Raw genomic sequence first — 26,701 nt, 5'->3', positions numbered from 1 at the left:
GAGATCGCGAGTGACCGGCGGACATTGGAGCCACCACTCACTTGCGCGGGGATGTCAGGGAACGAGCGGGGGCAGGAGCGCGCCTCCAGCGGCACGCGCTCGCCCCCAAGAGGCTCGTGGGCAAGTGACGTACCGGTACGTCACTTTGCCCAGGAGGGGCTGACCGCCGCCGTATATAGTCGTGCGGCAGTCGGCAAGTGGTTAATAAAGGTTGGGGGGGGTCTTCGCTTGAGATTGTCCTCTGCTGAAGGGCATATTAAAATAAGAACTTGGATAATACATTGAGACTCACACATGGGTTATGTTAGTTTACGTTTACGTTTTGGTTGTAAGGGCACACTGTGTGGAAGATGCCCATAGTTAGCATTGTTTTGGCCCCTGCGTGGGCTGTTTCTGTATTACCTTGTGAAAAATTCAATAAACATAAACAAAGATTTAAAAAAAAAAAAAAAATACCCCTTGTAATAGAAATAGGCATGACAGGACCTCTTTGTTGAGAGATCTGGGGTCATAAAGACCCCAAAACTCTCATTTATCTTTAAAAGCAAAAAAAAAAATCCCTTTAAGCCTAAGAGGTGGAAGAGATGTCAGACATGGGGCATAGAACCAAGTGAGGGTTATCTTGCCCTCACCCAGGGCTTCCTGCCCATGCATCTGATGGATCGGATCGGCTCCGGTAAGCTCAGAAACAACCAAGTGGTGCGGGGGGGGCTACCTCTCCTCTCCCACCGCCTATAAAAGTGATTCCCATTATGAAGCTGCCGCTGGGACCACTGTTATCTGAAAGCTGGCCACCTAACAAAAAAAAAAAAAAAAAAAAGATACCGGGGGGTTATGGCAGCTAGCTGCAGCCATAACCCCGGTATTGAACGTCAAAGTACAGACATACATTTACAGTTAGTTGGTCAGCAAGTGGTTAAAAATTACCTTTCCCTTTCAATCTGCAGCTCTATCATTTTCTGTAAAATAAAATATGGCAACCTGGAGCTGTTTTATACACAGATGGTGTACAGAACCCCCCAGAAATTCCTGACGCATCACAGCAGCACACACTGGGTTGCGACTCTGCCCCCCCCCCCCCCCCCACAACCTGATAGGATTGGTTACCTAGAACTCTCAGAGAGAGACACCCGGCAGGATTCTCTCTTTTTTAGCAGTTTTGCACTGACTGCTGTAGTTGCAGTGAGTACCCTACTGCAGAGGTTGTCCACTGACTCCAATCCAATCCACAGTGTAGCTGTTGTCTAGCTTTTTTTTCTAGCAGTTTTGCACTGACTGCACTGCATTAGTGATTTATTGCAGTGAGTGAGTGCGGTACTGCAGCAGTTCGTGCATTAATGGAATGCATATTGCATAATATATAATCCAATGATGTGAAATTGATGTCCCTGCAAGTGCACTTTTCATACAGTTAACCACTTGCCGACCGCTGCACGACTATTTACTGCGGCAGTCAGCCCCTACTGGGCAAAGCGACGTAGGACTACGTCGCTCGCCCACGAGCCTCCAAGGGGTGAGCGTGCGCCGCCGGAGGCACGCTCCCGCCTCCGCTCGTTCACCAACATCCCCGCGCGAGTGACCGACAGCTCCGATGTCCGCCGGTCACTCGCAATCTCCCGCTGGAGAGGGAGAAAGGCAGGCAGCTAATGTAAACACAGCCGTCTGTCATTCTCCCTGGTGTAACTGCAGAGATCATACGATCGTGCTATGTAGGATCGTATGTCTCTGTGGTTACATCACAAGCCACGCCCCCCCACAGTTAGAATCATACCTCTAGGGATACATTTAACCCACTGTTTACCAATAAAGTTAACCCCTTCCCTGCCAGTGTCATTTTTACAGTAACAGTGCATATGTATAGCACTGATTACTGTAGTAATGTCACTGGTACCCCCAAAAGTGTCAGTCAAGGGTCCGAGTTGTCCGCTGCAATGTCGCAGTCCCGCAAAAAAAAAAAAAAAAAAAAAAAAACACACATACACACAATACAAATGACATAAATCTTTCCTGTAGTTAGTAAACGCAATAACTTTTGCGCAAACCAATCAAAATGCGCTTATTGCGATTTTTTTCATCAAAAATATGTAGCAGTAGCAGAAAACAAATTGGCCTAAAATGTTAATTTGGATTTTTAAATTTTTTGGAGGGGAATTTCATAAAAAAAAAAAAAATTTGAAAAATATTTTTTTCAAAATTGTCGCTTTTATTTTTTGTTTATAGCGCAAAAAGTAAAAAAAAAAATAAATAAATAAATAATTGTCCGTTAAATTCACGCAGTGCCGAATCGCAAAATAGGCCCTGGTCTTTGAGCAGCCAAATCCTCCGGGGCTTAAGTGGTTAAGGTATGAAGAATGTTAAAAATGTTAATAAATAAAGATTAACATGTTTATTAAGAGTTTTGTTTCGAAATTTGTGTTTTTTTTTTTTTTTTTGAAAAATTTTACATGTGTGAAAATATTAGGCAATACTGATATGCAATCTGAAAAATATTGGTATAGTCAACGAAAAACCGATATCGGTTGATCACTAATATATATATATATATATATATATATATATATATATATACACACACACACACACACACACACATACATTATTTATAATATATATATATATATATATATATATATATATATATATATATATATATATATATATATATATATATATATATATATATATATATATATATATATATATACACACACACACATACACACATACACACACATACATACATACATACATACATACATACATACATACATACATACATACATATATATATATACATACATACATACATACACACACACACACACACACACACACACACACACATTATTTATATTATATATATATATATATATATATATATATATATATATTTTACACACACACACACACACACACACACACACACACACACACACACACACACACACACACACACACACACACACACACACACACACACACACACACACACACACACACACACACACACACACACACACACACACACACACACACACACACACACACATATATATATATATATATATATATATATACACACACACACACACACACACACACATATACATTATATATACATACATATACACACACACACACTTATTTTCTCAAACAGTACATCTTAAACTGCTGGGGTCCCCAGTTTAAAGGGTGAACTTGCCTTTAAGTTTCTACCCTTCCCCAGTTAAAAGAAAGAAAAAAAAAAAAAAAAGAGAAGACACAAATGGTACAAGAATAGAAAACATGGTTTAATGCTTCCTGACTGGTAGTCTTGTGTGCACACATTGCCAGCACACCACACTGCACAGCCAGGCACAGAAAGGGTTAACACAAACCACAGGGGTTCATAGCACCAATGAAATGCCTTAATACCATCTTTTTAACCTTTGTGTAACAGCCATAAGGCACTGTCCTGCAGGTATCACAGAATAATACAAAAGACATTCTACAAGTCTGACAACATTTTTTAAAAAAAACAAAACATAAATAACAAATTAAAATAGTTGAAAAACTGTACATATAGACAGAAGTGAAAATTCATGACCCAATACCTGTCTAAGGGGCCTACTCTGCTCAATGGTGCATTACAGACCAGGCAAAGAAAGGTAATGATAAATATACAAAAAAGGTAATACAAAAAGAAAAAGTAAGAAAACAAAATAGCTAATTATTTTGTCAGTCCGGCTACACAGTTGTGGGTACAGATTAGTTAGACAAGTAATGATAAATCAGTCTCTCTCAGCAAGTTTTTTTCTTCCAAACATGTAGATATGCTGTAACAGATCGTGCATAGAAAGCAGTAACATTTACAAGAAAGCTGAGGTAGTAATACTAGCGTTACAAAAATATACACGGGGCTGAAAGAATGTGCATGATTCAAGCTACACCCACACACAAGTTCACCTTTTCCAGAAAATAGTTTATGCAGTTATGGGCCCCAGAAAAAAAAAAAAAAAAAAAACCTGCTGCATTGTACAATGGTTAGAATCATTTATTATTCTACCTGTAGTTCATGCCAAAAAAATGACTTAGCATTTACCATGTCCTGCCTTGCTGCTAGATGTGAGCATCAACAGTTTTCACATCGTAGCAACATGGCAGGACGTGGGGATTATTGGAGTTTTTCAGCCAGGCTTCCAGAGGTGCCTAAATGACCTACAGACATAATAAAATGAATGAACATGTTTAGATTGCTGCAGTTTTTTTTTTTAATTTTACTGGGGCCCCTAAAGGAGGAGCTTGAGGCTCCCACCCCAAACAAATTAAAATTCAGCAGCTACAAATACTGTAGCTGCGGACTTTTAATGTTAGGGCACTGACCTGTCCCGGGATCCAGCAGTGTCTTTACCCGAGCAGATTCTTTAAAATTGGCACCGCCATCTTGGATTAAGAAAAATCAGCTTCACAGCTGGTTTCCTACTGTGCAAAGCACGCTGCACTTTGTAAATGGGCCACTGTCTTCTGGGATCTGTGAAGTGGCCCAGAAGGTAGCAGGGGAAAGCGGCTGTGAACTGAACCAAAATGGGGAGCAGGTACCTGTCAAAACCAGATACCCACTCCCCTCAAAAGTGGCAGCAGAAGGGGGGGGGGGCTGGGAGGAAGCAGACAAACAGAGCTTTTGAGTGGAGCTCCGCTTTACAGCAGAACTTTACTTAAAATGTAAAATTTCTTCTCACCCCCTGTAACAATATTGCTTCTTTTTTAATGGCAGTGGGTACCTTTTTCTGACAGGTACCCACTTCCAATTCCAATTCTTGTGGAGGCAAGAATTACAGAAGCTCCTGGAGGAGGCTGCAGCACCAAAGTGAAAGCATAGCGCGATCTTGCGCATGCGCATTTGGGAGCTGGCTGTAAAACAGGTGAAAGCCACAGTCGGCTCCCACATCCAAGATGGCGGCGTCAGGGATCCAAAGCTCAGTGAAGAACTGTCTCGGGTTAAGACAGTGCTGCCCTGGTAAGCTTCTTTTTGTTAAAAGTCAGCAGCTACAGTATTTATGGTTTTTAAAAAAAGGACCGAAGTTTCTCTAACTACCATTTTCTCAAAAAGGTGAAATTAGCCTTTAATGCTTGCGCCAAATGAGGAAGACGAATGAAATAACACTTCACCCCTCCAAGGATACAGATCATGTTATCCTCCCCATTTTTTTTTTCAAAATCATTACATAGGGTGATTGAGAAGTTTGATGGAACAGTCTCTTCAAAAGGTCTTTGAGAAGTTTGATGGAACAGTCTCTTCAAAAGGTCTTTAGTAGCTACACTACTAGTACAACAATCACTACAATTCCAGTACAGAGACTGGAGGTAGAGAACACGGGACCTTCCAATGATTCTTGCATATAGTTAAATAACAGCAGACATCTTTTCAACCATGGCAAAAATATCCTCAGGTGGTCATATCCTCCCGTTGGTGGCAGTGGTAGTTGCAGGTTAGGTCCCATCCAGTTTTGGCCCCCAAAAGGTCTTTGCACCTTCTGTATCCACTGTTGGCTTCACTTATTTCACCAATCAATATAGGCAGCTGATTTTCGAGAAAGTTGCTGATGCAAGGTGGAAATGTAAAATATGGTCTTTGGCCACCTTAGGAAGGAACTACGTAGAGAAGACAGGTGGTCTGAACCAAATGCCATCCTTGAGTTATACCATGAGAGTGCAACATAATCCAATGGTCTTGATATCTTGTAAACTACAAGTCTTTATGTCGTAGTTTCAGTTCGACGGTTCAGAGCCACCCACAGCTCAATAAACATGGTTCCAAACCTCCTCTGTTTATGTATAAAACAAGCTATGCATTCCATATAAAAAAGGAGGCCATATGTAAAAAAATCAAAGTGTCCGGTGCACAAAAAATAAAGTTGCCATTATGGTCAGTTGGCAGTGACACGAGACTTTAGCCAGTCCAGGCCAGCAGGAAGCCTTGAAAAGGAGAAAAGAAAAACTAAATTAAACATTATATCTATAGGTTAATAACAAAAGCAGAACTTGCAGCCACTTAAGGTTTTGCAACAGTTGCCATTTACATAAGCTGCTACTAAGGTTATTTTTAAAATCAAAAAGCTGTCATGTCAAAAAGGGAAATTTTCAACATCAGCGTCTAGACTGTCGCAATAGTTTGGAAATACGGGAAAGTGATGTCGTTTTTGGAAGGGTTTTTCCGAAATGGAGGAGGTTTAAAGCCCTGCTTTGCTGCCCAGTAGGTACTATAGTGTAAAACTTCCCCAATCACTGTTAAACTCTATATCTGTATAAACCGTGCCAAAAAGAAGGCAACCGTTTATACATATGCCCTCTGGCTGTACTGGGCATGGGGGGGGGGGGGGGGGGGCAAACTAAGGCTGGCCATAATCGGAGTGAATTTTTGACCAGTTCCTAATGAACCGGGTTAAAATTTGTTTGGTTGTTGGTCTACGTTGGCACCACCCTATTAGATATCATTTGATTGAAAAATAATGAGTCGGGTGGACCAAGCATATATGCGATACTAATGCTACGTGGCCAGAGATGGGAGTCCCAAAAAAAAAAAAAAAAAAACACCCCAGTCATTAGCCACAACCCAGTAAACTAGAATGAGTATTTGTTGCCTTAAACCTTATTTTCAGGAGAGCCAATAAGACCTGACTATAAAGTTAACATGGCTGAAAATAATCATTATGGTAAAAATACATACACTGCAGCTTGGATAACGTTGCATTATATTATATATATATATATATATATGTTAATGGATTTCCCATGATAGGCCCACTGATCACCCAGCTGTGGGTATATTTTGCTGACCAGTAAAAATGTTATAATAGGTTGCAACATATGTAAATGGATTTCCCATGATGGGCCCACCGATCATCCAGCTGTTACTTTGCTGACCAGTAAAAATTTTATAATAATAGGTTGCTGAGCTTTAGAATGCTTTAGTAAGATTTTATTTAACTTCCATTAACCTAAAGCACTTGGGCGGTTTCAGTATGACTGTGCAAGGTGAAACCCAAGTTCAGTGAACTAATACAGTCAAAGCTGGAAAACAATATATGAAGCAAAAGGACAGGATTGCATCATTTCTTAGAAACACGTTGGTTTAGTTTTGCTGATTCAGTAGATAACATTGGGTAATTGCAAGTGTGCATTAAAAGCCAAGTAGTAGTGGAAAATAAAAAACAGTACAGAGAGGTTTATACTTTAAATATTACCAATACAGGGTAGTAGAACAGGCAAATCTCTATTGGGAAGGACAGCTAAGCCTTTAAGCCGCCTGCTACAACCGTAAAGACAATCGTGATATTGTGAAATGTGAGGGCATGTTAGAAGGGACAAATGGTAAAATGCTAATTTTGTAGTAGGAAGACTTACCCTTCTCCTGTAAGAGCACAGCACCCTTGAATATGCCATGCTCTGTCTTTTATAGCGCTAAGTGCCAGCGAAGCAGAAATTTCGGAGGCAGACATAGAGTCCTTTACGTCTTGCTTGTTGGCATAGATTAACACAGCTGCATTTTTCAAATCCTGCAGAAAGAAAAGCATTATGTTGAATTTGAGAAATGGAAACATAGAAGTGATTACCCACAGTAGCTAGTTATCTTTTTTTTTTTTTTTTTTTTTTTTAATATAAGAGCGGAGCTCCAGGAAAAGTAAAAATGTGGGTCTGTTCCCACACTGCAAGGGTCAGGTGGGGGGGAGACCAGAAAAAGCCCTTTACTTACCCCCATCCTCTGCACCAATAGATTGGTCCAGGCAGCCCCTTTTCCCCTATGCTCTGGTGGTTCCAGGTCCCCTGACATCCTCTTCTCCCCTACGCTCTGGTGGCCCCAGGTCCCCTGACATCCTCTTCTCCCCTACGCTCTGGTGGCCCCAGGTCCCCTGACATCCTCTTCTCCGCTACGCTCTGGTGGCCCCAGGTCCCCCTGACATCCTCTTCTCCCCTATGCTCTGGTGGCCCCAGGTCCCCTAACGCCCTGGCATCCTCTTCTCCCTTAGTATCCTTACATTCTCTTCTCCCCTACGCTCTGGTGGCCCCAGGTGCCCTGGCATCCTCTTCTCCCCTAGGTTCTGCTAGTCACAGGTCCCCTGGTATCCTTCCATCCTCTTCTCCGCTATGCTCTGGTGGTCACAGGTCCCCTGATGCCATGAGATACTCTCCTCCCCTATGTTTTGGTGGTTGCAGGTCCCCTATTGTCCTGGCATCCTCTTCTTCCCTAAGCTCTAGTGGTTCTAGGTCTCCTGATGCCCTGGCATCCTCTTCACCGCCATGCTCTGGTGGTTGCACGTACATCATCAAGTACAGTACAAGATTGGTAGCCTTTTTTTTATTATACAGGATTTATATAGTGCCAACAGTTTGCGCAGCGCTTAACAAAATGAGGGAAGACAATACAGTTACAATACAATTTGGAACAAAAGGAATCAGAGGGCCCTGCTCGTTAGAGCTTACAATCTAAAAGGGAGGGTCAATTGATACAAAAGGCAATAGCTGTGGGGGATGAGCTGATGGAGCAAGTGAAACAGCGTAGCCTTGCACTGAACGCGAGGACGCTGAAGAATAGTCCACCATCATAGGATAAGAAGAAATCCCACTGCAAGTGAGTATTTTTTCTTCCCCCCAGAGATTGGTTTTAAAGTGGAACTTAATTAGTAGCACTTGGTTTTCATGGCTGATTTACTAAAAATGGGCTCTGCATAGAAACCAATTAGCTTTCAGGGTTTTTTTTAACACTTAATTGAACAAGCTGAAGTTAGAAGCTGATTGGCCACCATGCACAGCTGCACCTGATTTTGCACTCTCCAGTTTTAGTCAATTAACCCCTTTATGTCTGTTATGACAAAAAGCTTTTTACCTGCTGACAATATTTTTCTGTATTCTGCAGCCACAAATGCATGAGCCGTGGATGAAAGGACTAATTAACTCCTGTGCACATCCCTGGCTTGCCAATAGAGACAGCCACAAACTCTGGACCGTAGGGAAGGCTGGTATAGGAGACGGCAGTGATTGCAAAGGAGTGACAAGGGGTGAGAGAGGGGGGCATTGCATTGCTGGAGGAGGAACCCCAATCATCATTTTTAAGCTTGAGCAAAGTGCAGTTATAAAACAGACATCTAAATTCTGATTGACATGTGCTACCGCCATTCTGTTTCTTCTACCACCATTCTGTTTCTTCTACTCTTCCTGCATTTACTTAAAACTTTATAAATGGTATGCTCTAAAAGGCTTTTGTCTAGGCGAACCATTTAAAAAATTTAGAAATAAAGCCTACCTCATGTGCCAGCATCTTGTACAGCTCCTCCCGGGTTTCTGGTAACCGTTCTCGGTCAGTGCTGTCAATTACTAGAATGACAAACTGGAAAAAAATAAAATAATTAAAAAAACAATTATGAAAAAACACAACTATTAGAATCAAGATACTCTTACTGACATTATATATATATATATATATATTTTTTATTCATTATTTATGACTGGTAGTGGATAACTGTCATTTCACGGTCTGAATGGTAGCAGTGCCAGGTGGATGACCCCCTGCGGTCTGCATGCAGAGGGAAAGGCACTTGGCACATGATGTGGAAGACAGCAGCAATCACTGTAGAAGACTATTACAGGGAATGTCAGCTTCCACACTGGTCCAAGTATGAGCTTATTCCAAGCTGGACCAATGTGAATTCAGATCATACCTGGGGCTCAGCTTTAAGAAATGTATAACAAATTATTGCCTAGAGTATCTTAGCCTTCTTTTGCAGACTGCAGATTCAAAATGTAGAGATCCGGAAAATCTCACCTCTGTGTTGGAGTAGTAACTATTCCATGTAGCTCGAAGGGTCTCTTGTCCTCCAATATCCCACATTAGAAAGTGTGTATTCCGTAGCACAATCTCCTCAACATTACTGCCAATAGTTGGAGCCGTGTGCACTACCTCGTTCATCAGACTGTAGGTAAACAAGCAAACAAACAGGGTTAGACTTACTGGTAGTTCTAGGTCCAGAAGTGTTCCAAAATGGCACATGGGAGATTCCCTACCAGGAACACAAAACAACTAAATGAAAATCCTTTGGGCTGGGTTCCCACTGGTGTGAACACAGACATGGCATGCGAGTCACACAGCATTGCAGTGCAAGGTCTGTGCGATGCAAATTCAGCCGTACAGTTTGTAGGGCAGAATTTGCATCGCAATCAGGCCAAAATGGTGCAGGACCCTCTTTTTGGTCAGCAGTGAAATCAGATTGCATTGGTGTTTTACGTCCATGCGATCCGATTCCTATACCATTTCACAGTTTGCACTGCAATCTGATCTGGGGTGGGGAAATTAACTTCACATTGACACCCACAGCAGTTCGCAGAGGTCAGTGTGAACCGCCAACGATTCAGGTGTGATGGGGGAACCCGCACAGGGAATCACAGGATTTCCCGCATCACACCAATGTAAACCGAGCCTGAAGCCCCGTACACACACGCAGATCGTCGTCATACAAACGTCGGCGGACGAAAGATCTGCCGATTGTATGCGTGTTAGTATGGTGCCTCCGACAGATGTCTGCACACAATCTGCGGACAAGAGTCTTTCTTGCAAACATGAAAATTTTTGTCTGCAGACACCAGAACGGACAATTGTTTGCCTGTCAGTACAGAAATCAGCCGACAGACCGCAGATTTGCAAGACTGGGCATGCTCAGAAAATAAAAAACACAGGGAAAGTTAACCATTACATGACATCACTTCTGCAGTCAGCTGAAGTCTGCGGACAAAATTCTTGTGCTGTCCTTGTGCTGTCTTTGCACTTTTCAACAGACACCGACATCCCGGGGAGAAAAGACGAACATTTGTATGACGACGATCTGCGTGTGTGTATGGGGCTTAAGGCTCCATTCACACCAAGATGTTCCGTTTTGCAGGCAGAATTGCTACAGATCGTGGGACGCTCTTGCGAACCCCGTTTCTTTGAATGGCACCCTAATAGCCGGGGGGATTTTCCCACGATTGTCGCCCGACAAATTGCGGTAAAATCGTAAAAACAGAATCGCTGGTCGCCTGTCGCCCAAAAGAAGTACAAGAACCTCTTTTGGGAGACAAGCGTCTTGCGATTCCGTTTGCACCATTTTACTGCGTTTTTTTTTTGGGCGACTATCGCTACGCGATTTGGTTGCCATTCAAAGTGACAAGGATCGCGAGGGCATCCCACAATTTGCAGTGCCTTCGGATCGCTGCGATTCTGCACGCAAAACGGAACGCCATGGTGTAAATGAAGCCTTAAAAAATATATATCTTTACCCATCTGAACAGTATGTACGACTGCAGGTTTCAGTTTTGTTTTAAAACTTAAATAAAACTATGTTAAAAAAAAAAAAAAAAATTAGGATATCTAAAAATCAATTGTCTATTCACGATCAATGTAATAAATTCTTCCATTCACGATTAAATAAAAACCCTTTTAAAGAAATTTCTTCTTGCTCAACTGTATAGAACTGACATCATTTTGTGTTGGGTACTGTTAAGTGGACCTTTAACCACCCCCAGATCCTCTATAGCTCCCTACACTCCCCCCCCTACCCTACTTTGTTTGCCATTTCCAATATTTGCCCAGCCCCATCCCCCTGCCAACATTCTTGCCCAGGCAAATGTGTCCCTGCTCACAGCAGCTGCTGGATGGAGATGGCATGTGGTTTTGGAGTCTGGCCACTTGAACTTTGAAGAAACAGCCAACATTCGATAACGTAGACAGGCCAAGATGGCAGAACAGGACCCAAGCTACTGCCTCTGATCAGGGGATCGCAGCAGGACTATGCTGGATCTGCTTGTCAGGTGAATCAAGGACTATCCAGTATGGCAGATAAGTATGGGTCAAAAAAAAAAAAAAAAAAAAAAAAAACACCCCACAAAAGGGGTGATTAAAGCTCCTCTTTAGATACAAATTTAAAGGGTTTAATGCTTCCCCCTATTTTATGGAGAAAGGCATGGGGGGGGGGCTGTTTTTCTTGTACACTTCCAGTTCTAAAGGTGACAATGCTGTTCCTCCATAGATACCACTACCAAAAAGAATTAGGGAAAGTCTAATGCTCAGTTTCCTTTTTCTAACACATAATTAGTAGCCATATGCTAGCTAACTAGATAAGGGCCTTTCACTTCCTCTCTAGCCCCAAGGCCATCTGCTGAGGAAGGGCTGTAAATACTTACAACTGGTATAGGATGGTGGTCTTCCCAGCATTATCCAAGCCAACAATGATTACTTTGTGCTCTGTAAAACAAATGGACAAGGGGAATGATTACTCATTATTGTGGCAACAACATAGATAGAAGAGAAGTACAAGTAAAGAGAGTAAATGGTACATTACAACTCCTTAAAGTGGCACTGTAAGTATTAGTTATGAAATTGGGAAATTTTTCGGAAGTGTTCATGGACCTACATACACAGGATAGTCAAGACTTAAGCTACCCCGAGTCAATTTCAGCCGGTTCATCAGAAATTGCATCAATTTTGTTGGCACTATTCCACCTGAACTGAAAAATTGAATGGGTCAGGCAGAAAACCATTGGCAAGACCACTGACTGAAGCCATTCCCTGCAGTCACTGCTTGGGTATTCTGATAGCCAATGTCGCGGGAAGCCCTTGCGATCGCCGTTACTTTGAATGGCACCCAAATAGCGGTACGGTTTTGCCACGATTGTGGCCCGATGAATCGTGGTAAAATCGTGCAAACAGAATAGCCGGATGCCTGCCGTCCAAAAGAAGTACAAGAACCTCTTTTGGGTGACCGGCGTCTTACGATTCTGTTTGCGCAATTTAACCGCGTGTCTACGGGCAAAAATATCGCTCCGCGATTTGGGTGCCATTCAAAGTAACAGGGATCGCGGGGGCATCTTGCAGTGTCTTCGGCCACCAACTGTCAAACCAAAACAATCAGCAGGGGAGATTCGTCCATCTGTGCCAATAATCGTGAATGGAGGAATTGGTTAGATACATTTTGTTCATCCCGGGAGGCTAAATAAAAATCTTTCTGGTGTATAGCTAGCCTAAAGTCCAACAGCAGCCCAATCTCAACGGTTGGAGAGCCTGTCAAGTCTTAAATTTCTTTTTTTTTTTGGAAAAATGCCCTTCTACAAGAAAAAGGAAGTAATGAGTACCTTTCTGATGGAGGCACAGATTGCAACAAAAATACATTTTATTTAGTGGAGAGGAGTTCGATGACTAAGGTGGGGAACACACTATAAGAAAATTGGGCGAACAGTTGTCGGATTTTCCTCGTTGTTTCACAGTAAATTGAAACCTATAAAAGAATATTCTCATACGACAAAGGCTTTTGTTTGTGGTTTATTATTTCTGATCATGTGCAGTCTTTGGTTTCTGATTTTTCTTGTATGAAAACAGTACACATTAAACAAAAATTGTTCATTCTGTCCCAGTACGAGAAAAATTATGGAGCTTGTCCCTTTGGAAATTTTTGTTCAGGTGTAGAAAGAGGTGTACACACAATACGAAAATCGTACGAAAGTTCTTTGGTTGAAAATTCTCGCCCGATTTTCTTATATAGTGTGTACAAGCTTTAATGCTCAGTGTGTGTTCTTGGTGACACCCACACCCTCTCAATTCATGTCCTGGTGTCACTGCCATTGGTACACAAAGTAAGGGGAAATTTCCACAACAACGAAACAGAAAGCTAAAGATTTGAAAGAGGTTCTGACTGATCTACAGTAAATGAAAACTAAAAGTCAATAAGAACGCTTGAGCTTATAATTGCATGAAGGGATTTTCTGATCATTTACAAAATCTCTGGGCAACCAATTAGTGACTTTTCTGTTATTTTGTTAAGAAAAAGAAACCTTTACCATGCATGTCCCACAGCCAAACATCAACTAAATACAGCATAAAGCCAGTAAACCAAATTCTCAATTCAAATTCTGCCCGTCTGTGGCCATCCTTATGCCTGGTACACACAAGGAGATTATCGGATGAACGATCGGCATTTTTTTGTTACATGCTAGTCTCATATCAAAACATGAAGGTTACTCTTTTACAACAAAAAACTACTTCGGAAGTGATGTGATCCACTGTATTCTTCTTTACCCGTCCAGGGGTCCCGCAATATCAGTGAACACCCATGCGTTTCAATTCTAGCGCGGACCAAAAAAAAAAAAAAAAAAATGCGATGCAAATTCAGCCATACAAACTGTATGGCTGAATTCCCAACACACAGACATTGCATGTGATCTGCACCGCAATGCAGTGCGCACCACGTCCAATGTCTGTTCACACCAGTGGGAACCAGGCCTCAAGCTGGCCACACACTGCACCACAATGCTGTGCGCACCACATCCGATGTCTGTTCACACCAGTGGGAACCAGGCCTCAAGCTGGCCACACACTCTGCACCGCAATGTGGTGCGCACCACATCCAATGTCTGTTCACACCAGTGGGAACCAGGCCTCAAGCTGGCCACACACTCTGCACCACAATGCTGTGCGCACCACATCCGATGTCTGTTCACACCAGTGGGAACCGGGCCACAAGCTGGCCACACACTCTGGACGTGGTGCGCACGGCATTGTGGTGCAATGTCTGTTCACACCAGTGGGAACCGGGCCTCAAGCTGGCCACACACACTGCACCACAATGCCGTGCGCACCACATCCAATGTCTGTTCACACCAGTGGGAACCGGGCCACAAGCTGGCCACACACTCTGCACCACAATGCCGCGCGCACCACGTCCCAATGTCTGTTCACACCAGTGGGAACCGGGCCTCAAGCTGGCCACACACTCTGCACCACAATGCCGTGCGCACCACATCCAATGTCTGTTCACACCAGTGGGAACCGGGCCTCAAGCTGGCCACACACTCTGCACCACAATGCCGTGCGCACCACATCCGATGTCTGTTCACACCAGTGGGAACCGGGCCTCAAGCTGGCCACACACACTAGGATTTTTCTCATTCAGTGTTGCAGGCTGAAGTCACCCGATTTCCCCCATCCACACTAAATAGCATGGATGGAGAAATCTGCAATGCCAGCTATTGTATTATGACAACCAGCACGTGGAAGGAGGTGCTGTTCATCTGAGAACTTTCTGCCCCGCTCCTTCAACAAAAGTCAATTGAAAGATCAACTTTTACCGAGCAGGTGGTGCTGACAGGGCCATCCAAGGAACAAATTTTAGCCAATTCAACAGGAATCGGCCGATCTGTGACAACTTAATATTTTAGATTTGTTAAATGTAATCCTTGGTGACAAAGGTCACCATGACATCCTTGGTGACAAAGGTCACTATGACAAAGCCGGCAAATTCATCCAGCAAACACAGACAGCAATAAAAAACTAGTAGCGCTGATAACCTTTCCACACTCTCCAAAACTAGAGGAAAATAAAGTTGCGTCTTTAAGGGCCCTTGGCAAACCTTACTTTCCTCCTCCTCTTAGGTTTCTACTTGGAAAAGTCTGACAGATGTGGAGAGAAAGGAATGCAAGCTATGTCTGAACTGTAAAAACATTCTGGGCTGAAAGTAGCTTGTGAGAAGAAGAAATAAGCTCTGCAACAGCCACCCCCTCCCCATCCATTGTAGAAAAACACCAGGGTCTAAAACCCATTTACATTCAACTATGCACATATAATAGCCCGCAGCCAGGGAAGAGGCTCAATACACAAGCAGTCAGACAAAAGTCATGGAGCAAACACAAGCCTGGAAAAGGAGAAGGTTAATGAGGGTGAGGAACACAAAAAGCATCAAGACGGCAGCAGAGAAGAGTGAATTATAGCCGGTAAAGCAGTTCCCAGATATAATATTCTTCATCGCCATGACCTATGACCCTCAGTGCCCAAGATGGCAGTCTAGGCCCATCCAGCTGTTGCAGAACTAGAAATCCCAGTAGGACTTGTTTCAATCCAGAATGGCTGAGGACCAGAAGATGAAGTATACAACCAAGTCCACAATGTTCGCAGTAGATGGAGTGGGAACTAGTGCCAACAGTCGTAAACCATTTACATTTTATGGAAGTGTCCACATCAGCCATTCTCAGTTAGGGTTCCATGGAAGACTAGGGTTCCTCCACAGGTTGCTAGGGCTTCCTTGATTGTCTTCCCAGTTGATGGTGGTTGCATAGTTCTGGAGCCAGTGGAATGACTTCTGTTCTCTCTATTACTCTGTGAGGGAGGCATTCTGAACCCTACTGTAAGGGGAGCATTTTCCCCCCATTGCCCCCCAATGAATTGTTCCTCCTTAAATCGGAATTATTTCAAGGGTTGGTTTGCGGTAAAAGTAGAATAAATGGGAACAAATTTTATATTTTTTCATTTATTTATTTATTTATTTATTTATTACGCGTTTACCTACATCAGCCATTCTGTGGAAGACTGGGGTTCCTCCAGAGATTATGAGGCTTAAAGCCCCGTACACACGTACCGATGGTCGGCTTACAAATGTTCCTCTTTTCTCCCCGGGATGTCGGTGTCTGCTGAAAAGTGCAAAGACAGCACAAGGACAGCACAAGAATTTTGTCCGCCGACTGCAGAAGTGATGTCATGTAATGGTTAACTTTCCCTGTGTTTTCTATTTTCTGAGCATGCCCAGTCTTGCAAATCTGCGGTCTGTCGGCCGAATTGTGTACTGACAGGCGAACAATCGTCCGTTCTGGTGTCGGCATACAAATATTTTCATGTTTGCACGAAAGACTTTTGTCTGCGGATTGTGCGCAGACATCTGTCGGAGGCACCATACTAACACGCGTACAATCGGCAGATCCTTCGTCCACCGACGTTTGTATGCCGACGATCGGTACGTGTGTACGGGCCTTTAGAGCCCATTCACACTGAAGCAGCACGACTTCGGGGGCGACCTGTGAAGTCGCGTGCAGCGTGACTTGCACAGACTTCATATAATGAATGTCTATGCAAGTCGCTCCGAGGTCACCCCGAAGTAGTACAGGACCCTTTTTCTAAGTCGGAGCGACTTGTGTCACTCCTATTAGAACGATTCCTGTAGCACACAATGGACCGCGACAGACCGTGACTTGTCAGGCTGACAAGTCGCGGTAGTGTGAATAGAGCCTTAGTTGGGAATTGGCTGGTTGACACCAACCCCCCCCCCCCCCCCTCTGTCTGCATAGTTCCAATACTACTTGGAGGAGCCCGCAGCATCTCATCAATTATCTTTTATTTCTGTAAGGGTGGCATTGTGACCACCACTGCACTGTAAGGGGGGGCATTTCCCCCCCCCCCTTGGCACCAATATAAAGGGAGGCCATACAAAGTGCAAATTTATTTTCTGCAACTACGGGTTGCAGGAAAGAAGTTTGTTCGAATACCCCCATTAAATATATTTTTTTTATTTTTTTTATTTTTTTTTGAAAAGGGACAATTTTGAAAAAAATTATTTTTTCTATTTTGCTTTAAAATACATCCACAAAAAAAAAATCAAATTTCTTTATAAATGTAGGCCAATATGTATTCTGCTAAAAAACAAAATCCCAATAAGAGTATATTGATTGGTTTATACGAACGTTATAGGCTCTACAAACTATGCTGTATATACAGTTTTTTTGTTTTTCTTAAACTAGTAATGGCGGTGATTAGCGACTTAGTGCCGGTTCACACTGTTACGATGTGGGAAACCGCGATTCAGGGCTGGTTCCCACATTACACCTGAATCACACACTGGTTAACACTGCCATGTGCGAACTGCTTGGGGTGTCAATGTAAAGTTAATGACACCCCCAAACCGGTTCGTAATGCAAACTGTGAAATGGTACAGGAATCAGAATCAGATCGCATAGGTGTGAACACCCATGCAATCCATTTCCAGTGAGGACCAAAAAAAGGGTCCTGCACCATTTTGGTGCAAATGCGATGCGATTTCAACCATACATCTTGTATAGCTGAATTTGCATCACATGTGATCTGCACAGCAATGTGGTGCAAATCACATGCAATCTCTGAGATCGCACCAGTGTGAAGCCAGCCTTTTAAATGGGAATGAGACATTGCGGTGGACATTCTGACACTTTGCGGGAACCAGTGACACTAATACAGTGATCAGTGCGAGAATAATGCGTCACTCCTGCGCATGCACACAGGAGTGACCAGTCACAGCACAGGGCTCTGATAAATGGTACAGGTGGCCGTTCCTTCAGAGAGCATGTGCCGAAGACATCATCATTATACAATAAATATCTCCTAAATGGTGCACATATAGGTACTGTAAATATCTCCTAAAGGTAAGCCTTACCTATGGGTACAAGCATTACAGGCACGTTTACTTCTGCTTTAACCTCTGAAGTGTAACGTGCTCTGGATCACTTTTCAGAGGGCTTTTGGTAGACGGATGGGAAGCGTTAGTCACCTCCTCACCAACTGGTTTAACCCCTAAAAGTCTACACCAACATGTCACTGCGTAGGATTGAAGGCCAAACCACATCACGGATTCAGCATGTGTACAACACTATCCGGCTGCCGTTGCAGCACAAGGAGGGGGGCAATAACACATATCAACCACCCATTTTTACTGCTCCCCAAATGAAAGTTAGTGGTAATCAATAGAGGAGTCAGTGTATGGCCAGTGTACCCCTTCCCCCTCTAGGGTGACTGTGTATAATAGACGGGTCAGTGTACCCCTTCTCTCCTCTAGGGTGACTGTGTAATACTCAGCAGTGTAGTAAAGTTATCAGACTTGCACAGTAATGCCAGGATCTGTAATCCATATCCCACCATTCCTATAGAAAGTCAGCCTGTTGATCCCATAGAACACACTTACCTTTGTTACCGAAAATGCTCATAAGTTTAGTAAACAGCTGCCCCATTGTTATCGATCCGGTCCACCAATCGATCAGCTCGACAAATCACCAGCCTCGAAGTCACCGATTCGCTCTAACAACGAAAGGCTGGCCGGAGCATTTAAACGCACGTTACGTCAGCCAGGCTCTTCCCACACTTCGGGCGTGGCTTGGCCGAATGGCTTTCCTAGGGAGTGGCTTTCCGGGGGAGTCCCATGACGTCAATCGCGTAGCGTATAAATAAAGGGGCGTGGCTATGCCCTTATGAGGCGAGCGACAGCACGGAGCTCGGTGAGGCAGGTTCCTCTCGTGCGAGCATTTCCGGTTATAAATAGTTTTCTGGAAAGTGGAAACTCGTCATGGCTGAGAGAGCACAGGCCGTGCTGTGAGAGCAATGAGGGTCACGTGTACTTCCTATACACATAATGAGCCTCAGAGAGGAGGAGGAGGAGGGCCTTGTGTGTGTCATTGGGGAGATTTCTCCTGACTGGTTACCTCAGAGATAGAACGGGGAGATTTCTCCTGACTGGTTACCTCAGAGATAGAACAGGAAGGGAGAGGAAATTCCTGCTATTATGTGGGATATTCCCATTCCAACATTTCCTCCACAGAGCAGGGAATTCCCACCAATAGAAACCCAGAGAGTAGTTGTTTTCATGTTATAAATGAAAGTGACAATGAACTCTGCTTTAGTAAATATTCAGGTATACATTCCTACCTAAGAAAAGTCCCTTCTATTGCCCTCGGCGTCCCCAATTCTTCAAACACTCCCACTTCCTGTTAGAGGGTGACTACATTTGTTCTCCATGTCCCCCTCTGTGTATAGGAATACAGCCACCCCCTTCTGATCGCTCCTGAGAGGGACGATGTGATGTGTAGTGTCCATAGGAACCTCAGCTCAAGTTCTCTGCTTGGTCCAAACATAGAAATTAACCACTTGTCCTCCAGAAGATTTACTGCCCCCCACCACTTTCCTGACCTGCCCATATTTTGTGATTCAGCACTGCGTTACTTTAACTGACAATTGCACGGTCATACAACGCTGTACCCAAATAAAAAAATTGACGTCCTTTTATTCCCACAAATAGAGATTTCTTTTGGTGTTATTTGATCACCTCTGTGATTTTTATTTTTTGCTCTAACCTCCCTGGTGGTCTGATTATGTCAGGATTTCTGTGCTAAAAGCACTACATTGTTTTGCACTGAAATCTGTTGTTTTACATTTTAAAACTCACCTTCTCCTGCCATCCCCCGCCGTCCTCCCCCACCGTCCTCCCACCATCCTTCCACTCTGTGCTCAGCCGATTGCCGGCACCTGTCTTCCCGTTCCCTTTCCTGCGAGCGTTGCGATGCAGGGGGGGGGTGGAATCGGCAGCAAATTAAAAAGTGTAAATACACCAAGGGCTCTTTCACTTGAAGTGGACCGCATTGCGATCCGCTCCAGCCCTTTTTTTTTTTTTTTCATGGAGCGGATGACAGTTGTGTCATCCGCTCCGTATGTCCGCATATCATCCCATCCGTTTGCGGATGATATACGGACATAATGTAAGTCTATGGGGATTGCGGATGTCAGGGGATGACACCGCTGACATACGATTTTCCTTCCTTTCCGTTTTTTCAACGGAGAAAAATAGGGTTCTGTTCCGTTCCAAAAAACGGAACAGAACTGAAAGGAAGAAAATCGGATGTCAGCGGATGGTATTCCGCTGACATCCGCAATCCCATTGACATTCATTATGTCTGTATATCATCCGCAAAAAAATAGGATGATTTGCGGACAAGCGGAGCGCCTGTGTGAAAGGGCCCTAAATGAGATGATACAAAGCTGTGATCGGTAACGGATTACACTGTATGATGTCATTTCACCACAGGATTTCACCTGGCGACTTTTCCAGTGCCCTGCCTGAGCTTTTCCAGTTCTTTGTGCCTGGAAAATAGAGAACGACCATGGCGTCCAAAAAAAACGTTCTTTTTGCACAAAAGCGCTTTTAGACGAACTGGAAAACGGCGACAGCGAAACTGAGTTACTTGAAGAACTGAGCGATAGTGATTGGTGGGAAAATTGGTCATCAGGTACAGAAAGTGACGACAGCAACGATTCTGATGTCTCTTTCTGGCACAGCGCTCCGTTGGAAATTCTGAAGAATTATTTGATATACTTCCCAAATTCCACAAACTATGTGCCAGAAAGAGACATCAGAATCATTGTTTCCGTACCTGATGATGAATTTTCACACCAATCGCTATCGCCCAGTTCTTCAAGTAACTCTGTTTCGCTGTCGCTGTTTTCCAGTTCGTCTAAAAGCTCTTTTGCGCAAAAAGAACGCTTTTTGGACGCCATGGTCGTTCTCTATTTTCCAGGAACAAAGAACTGGAAAAGCACAGGCAGGGCACTGGAAAAGTCCCCAGGTGCAATCCTGTGGTGAAATGGCATGATACAATGTAATCTGTTACCGATCACAGCTTTATATCATCTCATTTAGTGTATTTACATTTTTGAAATTGCCGCCGGTTCCACCCCCCTGAGTCGCAACGCTCGCAGGGAAGGGAACCGGAAGACAGGTGGCGGCATCGGCCGAGAACAGAGCGGGGAGAGAGTGTGAGGACTGCGGGGGGGAGGACAGCGGTGGATCGCAGGGAAGGTGAGTACGATTCTGGGGTAATCCCGAGTGTGGCTCAGGGTTACCGCTTTTGGTACTGAAAATTAACCCTGAGCCACACTCGGGATTACCGCCTGGGAGGTTAAAAAAAAAAATATATATATTTTTTACTTTCTGCTATAAAAGATATCAAATCAAAAAATGTAAAAAATCCAATTAGTTTAACCCAATATATATTCTGCTACATATTTTTGGTAAAAAAAAATCCCAATAAGCACATATTGATTGGTTTGCGCAAAAGCTATAGCGCCTACAAACTTTCAGATATATATATTTATTTATTAGTAATGGTGGCAATCAGTGACTTATAGCTGAACTGCGATGTTGCGGCAAACAAATCTGACACTTTTGTCACTTTTTGGGGACCTGTGACACCAATACAGTAATCAGTGATAAAAATATGCACTGTCACTGTACTAATGACACTGGCTGGGAAGGGGTTAACATCAGGGATGATTAAAGGGTTAACTGTGTGCCTTGCTGGTGTTTTCTTACTGTGGAGGAGGGGCTTTTATTAAGGGAAGGCATGGATCCATGCTTTGCCTACTGACAGAATGGTGATCCGCCTTGTTTACATAGGAAGGCCACCGTTCTCCCTCTGGGATCTATGGGTGGACATAGAATCTGTGGTACCCACTAGTCAGCTCCCGCCAGGGGTGTATCCAGAGTCTAGTCTAGAAAATGGGGTATTGCTTACAGAACTGTTTTTAACCACCTCAATACTGGGCTCTTAAACCTCCTTCCTTCCCAGACCAATTTTCAGCTTTTAGTGCTGTTGCCTTTTGAATGACAATTGCGCGGTCATGCAACACTGTACCTAAACCAAATTTGTGTCATTTTTTCCCCACAAATAGAGCTTTCTTTTGGTGGTATTTGATCACCGCCAGGTTTTTTCTTTTTTTCTAAACAAATAAAAAAAGACCGAAAAGTTTGAAAAAAAAAAAAGTTTTTTGTTTAGGTTATAAAATTTTGTAAATAGATACGTTTTTTCCTGCACTGATGAGGCCGCACTGACAGGCACTGATGAGGAGGCACTGATAGGTAGCACTGATATGCAGCACTAATGGGCACTGATAGGTAGCAATGATATGCAGCATTGGTGGGCACAGATAGGCAGCGCTGATGGGCACTGATAGGCAGCACTGATCGGCGGCACTGATAGGCGGCGCTGATCGGCATTGATGGAAGGCACTGATGGGCACTGATAGGCAGCACTGGTGGGCAATAATTGGCACTGGTGGGCAGCACTGATAGATGGCAATAATGGGCACTCGTGGGCAGCACTGATAGATGGCATTGGTGGGCAGCACTGATAGGGAGGGCACCACTGGCAGCCTCTCTGAGCCCTGATTGCCATCCCTGGTGGCCATGGTGGGCATCCCTGGTGGTCATGGGTGGGCATCCCTGGTGGCTTAGTGGCACCCCCCCCCCCCCAAGGCTGCACTGGTAATCAATGTTCTGATTACCCGCACAGACCCCCCCCTGTGATCAGTGAGTAATTGGTAAAACTCACTGATCCCCTGGCTGCAGCACAGATCGTCTTCTTCTCCTCACTGACCAGATCTGTGTGACGAGAAGAAGAGATCAAAGCCGTTACAACGGCTGTATTTACATTACATGACAGCTGTGATTGGACACAGCCGTCATGTGATCAGGAGGGCCAATCACAGGGCCCTCCTGCCAAAACTTGTTGCTATGTGTCCGAGGGACACAGGCACATCGAGATCGCCCCGCTGCGCGTGCCTGCGGCGGCGCAATCTCGCTCCTTCTGCAGGACGTTCTGGAACCAAACACTTTTATCAACTTCACAGGAGATCTTTATGATTTCCCCACAGGTCTTCTGATACGCTATAGTACAGCGCACCTCTCCATCTGGGAATCCTTCCCTCTGCCACACACCGCAGCAAAACTAAGGGGGAAGGCTGCTACAGCGCACCTCTCCATCCGGGACTCATGACCCTACAACAGGGGTACCCAGCCTTTTGAGGTTTGAGGGCCACTTAAGCGACTTGGTAACTGGTCGCGGCCACAATGAGCGGATCGGGCGGATGACAGGTCCATGTCCACTCAGCATATGCAGAGCAGACACAGAAAATTCCCTATCTACTCTTTTAGCCCCTGATCTGATCTGCCCAGACAGAATGGGACGGATCCCTTTCTGTTTTTTTAAGTGGATTGGATTGGAGATAGGCGGGTGTAAACAGACACAAGTCCATTTACATCTGCCGCTCTATAGAGGTGAATGGAGGGTCCAATTGGGTCCACCCGAAAAACAGACAGGCGGACCCGATTGGACCGATTGTGTGAAAAGGGCTAAGGCTTCTTTCACATGGATGCACTGCGGTTTACCTGCACCTCAACTGACCTCAATCTTCACTTCTTCCTCAGGATTCCTGCAGGTATCACTGGCTGCTTCTGTCCCCCAGGCGGGTATGGCTGGTGGCTGCTGCTGGCTGTCCTACAGGGCTGGTACTGCTGGTGGGTTCTGCTGGTGGGTACTGCTGACTGGTGCCTGCAGGTACTGCTAGCAGGTACTGCTGGTGGGTACTTCTCGCTGGTACTGCTGGTGGGTACTTCTGGCTGGTACTGCTGGTGGGCACTGCTGGCTGGTACTGCAGGTGGATTCTGCTGGCTGGTGCTGGTGGGTACAGCTTGCTGGTCCTGCTGGTGGGTACTGCTTGCAGGTACTGCTGGCTGGTACTGCTGGCGGGCTCTGCTGGCTGGTACTGCAAGCTGGTGCTGCTGGTGGGTACTGCTGGCTGGTACTGCTGGTTGGTTCTGCTGGCTGGTGCTGGTGGGTACTGCTGGCTGGTACTGTTGGAGGGTACTGCTGGATGGTACTACTGGTGGGTGCTGGTGGCAGGTACTGCTGGCGGGTACTGCTGACTGGTACTGTTTATGGGTATTGCTGGCTGGTACTGCTGGCGGGCATTGTTGATGGGTATTGCTGGCTGGTACTGCTGGCGGGTACTGTTGGTGGGTATTGCTTGCTTGTACTACTGGCGTTGACTGTTGGTGGGTACTGTTGATGGGTATTGCTGGCTGGTACTGCTGGCGAGTACTGCTGTGGGTATTGTTGGTGGGTACTGTTGATGGGTAAGGCTGGCTGGTACTGCTGGTGAGTACTGCTGTGGGTATTGCTGGCTGGTATTGTTGGCGGGTACTGTTGATGGGTATTGCTGGCTGGTACTGCTGGCGGGTATTGTTGGTGAGTCTTGCTGGCTGGTTCCCAACCCACCATTCCTGAGCATCAGTTTGACAGGAGTCAGTGCTGGAGGAAGCAGCGGCTGCAGTAGAGAGCAGAACCGATGCTTCCTGTATCGCTCCAGTCACAGGCGGAGGAGGAGTACATTTGGTATCACTCCGCCTGTGACTGGAGGCGGCGCTATACAGGAAGCATCGGCTCAACATCCTCTAGTGTCAGCTCCATTGTTCACACTGATGCTCGGGGATGGCGGGTCAGGATCCTGCAATCTTGGCATGCCGACCCGCCATCCCAGAGCTAAAGGTGGCCCTGGGATCCTCGGACTCAGAGGCTCAGAGTCAGTAATATTTTCTCAGGGGGAGCAATTGCCCCATTGTGTGTGATGATCAGGGTTTGCATGCGCACGGGACTCATGCACCTGTTCGCCTTTGTGCGCTAGCACAAGAGGACTGCGGCACTTTAATATCTATTTTAATTATTAATTGTTTTTTTTATATCTATTTTAATTATTAATTTATTTTAATATCTATTTTAATTATTATTTTTTTTTTTTTTACATTGTTGCTTTACATTTGTTTTCAATCACTGTTATTGCTGTTACAAGGAAGGTAAACATCCTCTGTGACAGTAATAGGCACATAACAGGTACTCTTTATGGAGGGATCTATAGTATAAGACCCCCAAATCCCTCCTTTGCCCTTCAAAGCATTCAAAACACCAAGATCGGCATTTTTGAATACTTTTGATTTTCAAAAAATGGTGACGTTGACATTCGAGTAAACCAGAAGTGATGTCATGTCATCGCTTCCGGGTTACCATTACCATAGTGGAGGCCCGATCAAAGACGATCCCAGCTTTCTATGGGTCTCCGACTAGCCGGAAGACTTTCCAGCTGGTAGTTCAGGTCTGGGCGGTAGAAACCAAAGAAGTTACAGAAGGTAGTGGGAGGGAAGGGGGGGGAGACATCCCCTCCCAATGCCTGTAATAGCAATCGAGCAGCTAGCTAGCCACTCCGATTGCTATTACAAGAGAGTCATCTCTAAAAAACAGTATGGGGGGTGATGTCAGCAGGTGCATCCATCACCCCGGTACAGCCACTTGAAGTGGTTAAAAAAAAATGAATGCCTGTTCACACTATGAATAGCACCGCATTCCTGTGCAATTCACATACAATTCATTGCTGTGCGATTTCATCTCATTCATTTTGAATGGGCTCACGTTGCATCAAAGTCATGCATGCACCAATTTTCGTAAACGTGCCCCAACCGGATCACGTTGTTTTTTATTACCACCGAAATCGATGCAGGAAAATGTTTGCGACGTGCATTTGAGGTGTCGTTAACATTGCACTGACATCCACTGTAGATCATGTTTACATCAATGCATTTTTGTGCCTCTGCATTTTTGGAAAAGGACTTTTTTAAATGCAAAACTGTGCTTTTTTTTGGTTCTGCCTAGGTTCACACTGAGGATATTTTGGAATCGTGTGAGTTCAGCTGAACTCGCAGCATTTTCAGGCCGACTTCAGAGGCAATTTCACAGACATCTGTGTGGGTTCCTGCATGGATGTCTATGGAAATCCCCCCCCCCCCCCCAAAGTCACCAAAAGTAGTGCAGAAACTACTTTTGGGAATCAATGCAGCACCACAACGTCGGCGTCGCACTGATTCGGACAGTGGCTCCAAATCGCATGTGAAATTGGACCAATGTGAATGTGGGCTCAATAGACTTCAAAGGAGAAGCTGCAGAAAAACATGTAGAGTGTTTTTGCCGTGATATGTGTTTTCCATTTTTAAAATCTGCACACCACCAATTAAAAAAAAAACATAAAAAAACACACAAATGAAAATCGCAGCAGAGTCCTGGTAAAAAAAAAAATGCAAAAAGCACAGCAAAAAGCACTGCAGAAACGCTCAAAAGCAACATGCATAGATGTAACTCGTAAAATCAGGGGGGGTATCCTGCGCTTAATAATGAATGAGTAAATATAATAAAATGACATAAAACAAATGATATAAAACAAGATAGCAGCTAGAACACTGGATTCATAGTAATCCCATTC

At 44.4% G+C, this 26,701-nt stretch overlaps 1 protein-coding gene across 1 annotated transcript; it reads right to left on the bottom strand.

Annotated features, from left to right (window-relative positions):
• Positions 1 to 5,874: 5,874 nt before the first annotated feature.
• Positions 5,875 to 18,900, bottom strand: LOC309567078 (ADP-ribosylation factor-like protein 5C). The gene is made up of 6 exons (XM_082272401.1): positions 18,756 to 18,900; positions 12,190 to 12,250; positions 9,800 to 9,947; positions 9,281 to 9,364; positions 7,384 to 7,535; positions 5,875 to 5,955 (listed from the first exon to the last, which is right to left on the bottom strand). Exons 1-6 carry the CDS (start codon positions 18,799 to 18,801, stop codon positions 5,907 to 5,909), a joined length of 540 nt encoding a protein of 179 aa, XP_082128527.1. The 5' UTR covers positions 18,802 to 18,900; the 3' UTR covers positions 5,875 to 5,906.
• Between the last annotated feature and the right edge of the window lie 7,801 nt (positions 18,901 to 26,701).

The sequence above is a fragment of the Pelophylax lessonae genome (genome assembly GCF_965119305.1).
Source record: "Pelophylax lessonae genome assembly, chromosome: 11".
Classification (NCBI taxonomy): Eukaryota; Metazoa; Chordata; class Amphibia; order Anura; family Ranidae; genus Pelophylax; species Pelophylax lessonae.
The sequence above is the reverse complement of the archived record's forward strand: the minus strand, read 5'-3'. Positions and strand labels throughout refer to the sequence as shown.

What these genes read in the sequence shown, in the direction of transcription:
- LOC309567078 (XM_082272401.1), bottom strand. Translation starts at nt 18,801, where the DNA reads ATGGGGCAGCTGTTTACTAAACTTATGAGCATTTTCGGTAACAAAG. An exon ending in ACAAGATGCTGGCACATGAG is followed by an intron (nt 7,536 to 9,280) that starts GTAGGCTTTATT and finishes TTCTTTCTGCAG; the next exon opens with GATTTGAAAAATGCAGCTGT. An exon ending in TGTGCTCTTACAGGAGAAGG is followed by an intron (nt 5,956 to 7,383) that starts GTAAGTCTTCCT and finishes CTCCTTTTCAAG; the next exon opens with GCTTCCTGCTGGCCTGGACT.